Consider the following 7,535-nt stretch of genomic DNA (forward strand, 5'->3'; position numbering starts at 1 on the left):
CAGGGAGTGTGGGGGTGCATGTAGGTCGCGGAGGGGTGAGGGACAGACGGAGGGAGGGAGCACGGGCGGACAGGGCGCGCAGCGAGCTCGCGTGTGCGGGCACGATGTCCCCGTCCCCGGGATGGCCCGAAGAGCAGGCAGGAAAGTAGGGGGAGAGCGAGTGCGGAGGAGCGGACGGAGTGCGAGTGCGGGAGAGCGAGCAAAACGGGAGAAAACACGAGTGTGGGGAACGGACTGTGAAACGGTTTGTTCCGCCGCCTGGACGCCCTGTCCATATCATTACCGTTTGGAAAATTGCAAGGCGGAGAAAATTGGGTGGAAAGAGGCGCAAGCGTGGCGTGGGGCCCCACAGCGGCCCAGATACCTTGTCAGCAACACCGTCGTATCTGAACCCAAAGAAACAGAAAAATAAGAGGAAAAGCATGGCGTCCGCGTCGCATCCTTGGATTTCCTTTACACCCGACCATATGACAACACGGGCGGCCTCCGCCTTTCGGCACAAGCTTGGACAAAACGGACGGCCTCCTTCCGGGCTCCGCCTTTGCACAAGCTCGGCTTTGCCATGAGGTATGGACGTATGGCTGTGGCAGGTGAGTGCAAAGGCAACAGCCAAGAGACCAACAGCCTGTTCGTTTCAGCTGGATTGACTTATAAGTCATAGCTGAAAGTACTGCCGGCTGATTTGGTGTGAAAAAAAAATAATGTTTAAGCCATAGATTATAAGCCAGATACGAGCAATCCAGCCAGATACGAGCAATCCAGTCGAAACGAACAGGCTGCAAGAGGAGCAACAAACAATGAACAATGCGTGCTTACTGATTTGGTTCATTGGTAGGAGTACTAGTGAATCTAACGACAGATAAAAAAACTAGAGCATTGTGCATGTTCATCTGGGTTAATATATCATTTGGCTGACGCTTAAAAGGTATTCCCGTCATCGATTCAGCCCAAAATCAAGCATGTTACATGCGCTCCACCACCGGTTCATGACTTCATGTCTTGCCACAAACTGCAAGAATTGACAAAGGTAACACCTGAAGAAACAAGCTCTTGACTCGGTAATTCATGGCTGCAACGACAACACAACAAGAACATGAGCATTCACCATCAAGCTTTGTTTTGATATTATCGGATTCACCTCAATCCACGTATGTTGAGGTGGGTTGAGTAAAATTTAGTTCAAGTTTCACTCCAACCCACCCAACATATGTAGATTGAGACGAATCCAACTACATCCAAACAAATGCTCAGGCTATTGTGTGAAGGGAGATCCAGCATAATTCATGGCTGCATCAACGACACAACAAGAACATGAGCATTCACCATCAAGCTTTGTTTTGATATCATCGGATTTACCTCAATTCACATGTGTTGAGGTGGATTGGGTAGAATTTAGTTTAAGTTTCACTCCAATCCACCCAATATATGTGGATTGAGGCGAATCCAACTACATCCAAACGAGTGCTCAGGCTGTAGTGTGAAGGGAGATCCAGCATAAGTTCACACACGAAAAAGGACAGAAAAAAGGGGTTCAAAACCGCCACTCTAGTCTCTATGCAGTTCGCACATAACAGTTACACCTGTTGAAAGTTTTAAAACCCATTCAATTCAGACTATGCATTTTGTATACGGCGTTCGGAACTAAACAAAAGCATGACTCCACTGAAATGGAGGGCAGTTTCTGTTTGTATTGTCTAACTCAGTTACAGACTGATCAGAAGTGCCAGCCTATTCTTCTTTCGCTGATCCTTTCTCCTCTACAGAAGAAACCTCCCTTTTGGTGTCACTTCCTGAAGCCAACTCCTGAGTGTCCTCACAGGGAGGTCCACTCGGCTCAGATTTATCAGCTTCTTCCTGGTTATTATCTTTGCTTGGAGCTGCTTCAGTAGCAGGAGCATCTTGTGAATTGCTGGATCCTTGAGCTGCATTATAGCTGGCAAATGGACCCCCAGTGTCCATCAAGCTAGCAGCTATAGCAGCATTCAGATCAGCCTCTTCTTGCTGCGCTGCAATCATGTCCATTTCACTCATCCCTTCTGATTGTTCACCAAGTAGAGAGGGTTGTACCTGCTGAGTAGGTGTTTGAACCTGGTTACAGGAGGCTGTTATCCTGCGGGCATCATCAGGGGTAAGCCATTGACCAAAACCGTTAGAGCCTTCAGTTGCCATAGGGCACTCCTTGGGGAAATTGCCTCTGACTGCAAAGATACTCCAGCCTGACCCCTTCAGGGTGTCGATGAAAGCTGAGAGGTAAAACTTTGACAGGTGCTCGGGAGCTGGGTAGAGACTATTAAAGTTATACCACTCCCCATTCACCTTCCTGATGCAAAACCAGTGGTCCTGCAGGTGGCAAATGAAAGCAACCTCCTGCTCAGGGTCAAATAGGGACGACTCTGCAGCTGGGGAATCAAGGGGGATAACTTGGAGGTCCCAAACCTCCAGCGCCTTCTGCAAAACCTGTTCGAAGAAACCTATTAGAAGAAATGAATAAATGCTATCTGTGTAATAGACTGGTACCATATTCGGTTGAGTTACAGTTAATAATGGAACATATGAACTCTACATGTGGACATGAATAAAAGCAATAGACAATGCTGACAGCATTCCAGATTCATTGCAAAGATACAAGCATAGATGATGCTCCTCTAAGAGGGAAAACTGTTCAGATCAAATGTAAGTATAAAGACTGAGACAAACAAAATGAAGAATCACAATTTGTGTATTTCAACATATAACCGCGCCCCATCTGTCCAAATTCAGGTCTAATGTGCACCTTCTTAAAAAAATGTACTTTCAACTTCTAAAATATTTACCCATTCTCTGAGTGTGGCAGGACCCACTACCAAAATCTTGCAGCTTTGGGTTAGAAACGAATATTTAATGAATTCCTAATCATCTTTCCCCCAATTCACTTGCCAACGGACTCTTGGCTGAAATGGCTAGAGCGGCCGCATGGCACCCCAGCGACCCGGGTTCGACTCCCAGAGGGAGCGGATTTACGTGGCCTGGGTAAAAAAAAATCCGCTCGTCCGACTCACTCAAAGCAAGGTGGTTCCGAACCATCTCACGTGGTGAACGGTCCCGTGTAAGGGTGCAGGGGCGGAGGTTCGGGGATTTTCTTGATCTGCGTGAGAGATCTTCTCTACCAGGCATTGTCCGGGGGCCGTCTTACCCCCCGCAGGTCAAGTTTTTTTTCCCCCAATTCACATCCAAATGTGTAAAGTGATAATCAGAGGGGCTGACCAGGATGCTGCAGTCATACAATGCAAAGACAAATATGATTCAATGAAGAAAAAGGGGAAATAGCTAATTATTGCATATGTTTGGTGACCCTTCTATACATCCTGAAGGCTTTAGGAGAAAACTTTAAAAGAACCGGAATGCCTCCATATTGCAAAGTGCCATATCAGGACAGTATTAAAGCAACTTCACAGCAAATTAGTGTCATCTTAATAACTTGATGAAGACATGCACAAACGCCAAATTAAAATAAAAATGCGTGAAACATCCAAATATCAGCAACATGCAAAACAGTGGTCTATTCACCGCTATTTGTGCTCAGATTCATCATTTTATGATTGACAGGTATGTCTTTCATCTACAGCAGCATTCTTTTCCTTCCATAGTTTCTATTTGTCCCTATTGCAATGACAGCATGGCTCTTTGCTCTACGGGACAAGTGAAGGGCACCAGCCATCAAAAGGCTACTCTGGTCGTACAATGGCTCAAAAGTCCCTCCTTGTATTTTTCTCTCAAACATGCAGCAGTAAGAAGAAAATTAGGATTTGTTATGGTTTTCTTTAGGTTACATTCGCACCTTTTGAATAGATAGACAGACATAGCCTTAAACTACCTAGCTAGGTCCAAGCATCCGTCCTTTGGCATTGGCGCAGCACCAAGTCCCCCCTTCCGTTAATATAACAGCAGTAAATATTTGGCAGGGGGAAGCCCTAACCAACAAACTCGACCTCAGCCAACTTTACATCCTTCACCAATTAATTGGCTCAGAATGTACATCATATTTTATTTCTTCCATGTCATTACAAAATTTGTCTTAATGTGCTTAGCAGAATTTAAAAAATGTGTATATTTCTATATGTGGATTTACAACAGATTTGGAGTAAAAATACATATCATATTCCACCATCGCACAATAATAGTGTCTGCCAGTGTCCAATTTGGCAAATTATTGGGAACATGCCAAATACCACTTGGAATCCGATGGTGGGTGTCGGAATCCAACATGGCCGACTTGGCCAAAAAAAAGAAAGGACATGGCTAAATGGGTATCTGGTAACACTGATGGCTATGCAATCATCTGGATTTTAGCGACTCGTGAAACTTTTCAGAATCCAGACGTCCATCGAGTTTTCTTTCCACAATTGTTTATGTGGCAGGAAGGGTGGGCCTGGTGCAAGCGGTAGAGTCTTACCGCCTGTGACCGGAAGGTCCTAGGTTCGAGTCGCGGTCTCCTCGCATTGCACAGGCGAGGGTAAGGCTCGCCACTGACACCCTTCAGACCCTGCACAGAGCGGGAGCTCTCTGCACTAGGTACAACCTTAATTGTTTATGGAGCAGATCAAATTGAAATAGCATTTAAAACCTTAAAGCTTCTAACCTTAACACCAGTTATAAAAAAAACCTTAATACCAGTACCAAGGTTGATCATATTCCTAATTCAAATTAAAGAATAACTTCAGTCAATTGATATAAACTGTAAGAAACTGAATTCATTCTTAACGTCAGCAATTCAGTACACGACAAAAATCAAGCTACATTAGCCAGATAAACTCTTGAATATGTACATCAATCGTATAATTTTGGACAGTGTAACGACAACAGAATACGTTACCATAGCATGCATGCACATGCATTGGTGCAGGCCAAGTACGTAGCGTAAACTGGTACAAACCGCTGTGAAGACATTTGCTATTGTTTATACAGGAAACAACTACATCTAAACTTTCCAGTAATAAAAAAAAAGTACAATCCTATATCAAATCACCTGCAGAGAATCATGCAAATTTTAATGCAGTTCTTTGAGTACCAAAGACAAGAAGTACTGTTTATCCCTCAGAAACCCCTTTCACATCTGACAGAGGTGATTATGAACGCAGGAGGTTGCCTAAGTACCATTAGGACTGGAATAGGATTGCATCATCTATGTTCAAGGAGAGAGTCTCTAATCATGCAATCACTTGATAAGCATTCCTTCACATGACTGGGATGATGCATTGACTACCTAACTTTCTTTTATTCTATATATAAGCTAAACCCTGTTATTTTGTCTGCTTCAAGTAATTCTCTTCGCTGTTAGCAAACCCATAACCTAGAATCTTCGACTAGACTTGAAGGCAATCGACGACTCCAAACAGCAATGCTCGAGCAAAAATCCCCTAAATTCTAAACAACGATCTTAACAGGCAACTAACTTGTAACCGAGTCCACGGAAGAAGCTGTGATCTACGCATGGGTCGATCTAACCGAGCCCAAGAAACCTAAAAGGATAATCTCCATGAAGCTTGGACCTGGAGGGCCTGGACTAACCTGGATGCTGAAATCGCCGCCTAGGGAGACGTTGTGGGATCCCTCGCCCTCGGCGAAGAAGTCCCCTGCGGCAGGGTTGGCCGCGCCGGGGCTTCGGGAGCCCTCGAGCATCACCAGGCGCTCCCGCTGATCGAGGTCGGCGGCGAGCGCGGCGAGGTCGAACTCGGAGAAGAAGGGGCCCTGGAGGGCGGTGTTGACGCAGTGCACGGCGCAGAGCTTCCCCTCCTGAACCTCGTGGTACAGTAGCCCGCCGTTGCTCGGCGCCTCCATCGCCCCGCTCCAAAACCTTGCAGAAGCCTCACCCTACAGTGCGGCGCGATTCGGCTCTTCGCAGCCTCGTCGTATCACAGATTCGAGGCAGGGTTGAGGAAATCGGCCGACGGGGGAAAGGGGGCGCGGAGGAGCTGTGCAAGTGCTTTTTTGCGTGTGTCGGGTCCGTCTCGGTGGTGACGCAGATTCCCCAGCGCAAAACCATCAAACAGCCCTGACACAATGACACGTAGACCGGTACGCGATCTGAAAAGGCCAGCCTGGCAACGACGTGGTTTTTTATGATGCAATATAAGTTGACACGTAAACCATCACATAGGATAAACATGTACCACGTTTAACATCAAAATTTCAATGCAATAAAAGAAACGTGAAAATTTTTGTGAAAATGATGCAATCTCTCATCTCTCATCTCACAACTAAAAAAACTAAAGAGAAGACACCGTTTTAGTGTGACAAAAACTTCGCCTGACCTCCCTATCCTTCCCCGTGCGATCGTCTCCTCGCTCCCATACATCGCTCTGTCGGTTTGCTATTCCTCTTCGATCCGCGAGTCGACGCTCCTACGCCCGCGCCCACGATAAAAACACAAAAGGAAAGAGCTCAAAAGGAAACCTCGCTCCCGTGATTCGTCCGCCCGGTAGTTTCGTGACACCTATCTTGCGCGGCCATCATCGCCATCGCGCGGGCACCCTCATCCTTGCCCGCGCCCTCGCTCCACGCGCGGCCGGCCACCGTCGTCTGCATCCGCCGCGCCCCCATCGTCGCCCCTCACTCGCAGCTCGCCACACCGTCGCCTCCCGCGCCTGCCCCGCGGCGGCCAGTGCGGCGGCGCTCGAGGATGTGCCGAGGCCAGCTCGTAGCCCTATCCCAAGCCACACAGCGGCGGCCCTCGCCAGGTCACGTGGAGCCGCTTTCGTCGGCCCGCCCCGTGCCACGCGGCGGTGCCCTCACTGGATCTTTGTGCTCCGGCACCTATAGGCTCTTCCCTCTCCCTTCCCTGAGCCCCTTCTGATTCATAATCCAATAGTTTGGTTTTTTCATTTCTTTTGTGCGTGTTCCATGGAAGGAGACCGAAAGCGATTATTGATGAGATCTTCAGATACTAGGCAGTATATTCGTCTATGTTACGAACACGTTCGTCTTGCCTTTGTCAGTTGTGCTGCCTGGTGTAGTGAATATGTGGCATTGTTCCATCACAGTTATTAGGTTTTATGCTCCATCATGTAGATACGCAATGTCGCTGATGGCTAAATCCAAGATTCATTCATACCCTGATCCACTCAATTTGATTCGATTCTCTTTTTTTATCTTTGTGATGTTCGTTCATATTTTCCATTAATCTTATTGATCCATAAATTTCTGGTTCTCTCTGAAACTATAGGTGGAGCAATGGAGGCATGGTTGTCCGGTGGCATTGCAATGAGGATCGATCTATTGGCTGTACTTGATTTGTTCTCCTTTGATTTCCCTAACTTCAATTGACTCATAAATGCTAATTTCTCCTAGATGTGATTCGTCCCGCAGTCACCAAACACATGGAAATAAAGGATAGATGTTCTCCATTTCTCCTAGATTTGAAGCAGTTAATAGTTGCATGAAAATATCACGTGGCGTCTATAGTTTCTCCATGATCGATAGTTTCGCGGTGGACTGATAGATGTGCTTTCCAGAAGAGGAATTGCACCGAGGAGGAGTTTGTGCACATACTCCGGTGC

The 7,535-nt window shown here is 46.8% G+C and overlaps 1 protein-coding gene across 1 annotated transcript; it reads right to left on the reverse strand.

The window, feature by feature from the left end:
* Window positions 1-1,515: 1,515 nt before the first annotated feature.
* Window positions 1,516-6,006, reverse strand: LOC136453547 (putative ataxin-3 homolog). Its single transcript, XM_066454105.1, has 2 exons — window positions 5,548-6,006; window positions 1,516-2,457 (listed from the first exon to the last, which is right to left on the reverse strand). The coding sequence occupies exons 1-2, from the start codon at window positions 5,815-5,817 to the stop codon at window positions 1,729-1,731; spliced, it is 999 nt and encodes a 332-aa protein (XP_066310202.1). The 5' UTR covers window positions 5,818-6,006; the 3' UTR covers window positions 1,516-1,728.
* Between the last annotated feature and the right edge of the window lie 1,529 nt (window positions 6,007-7,535).

The sequence above is a fragment of the Miscanthus floridulus genome, chromosome 5 (genome assembly GCF_019320115.1).
Source record: "Miscanthus floridulus cultivar M001 chromosome 5, ASM1932011v1, whole genome shotgun sequence".
NCBI lineage: Eukaryota > Viridiplantae > Streptophyta > Magnoliopsida > Poales > Poaceae > Miscanthus > Miscanthus floridulus.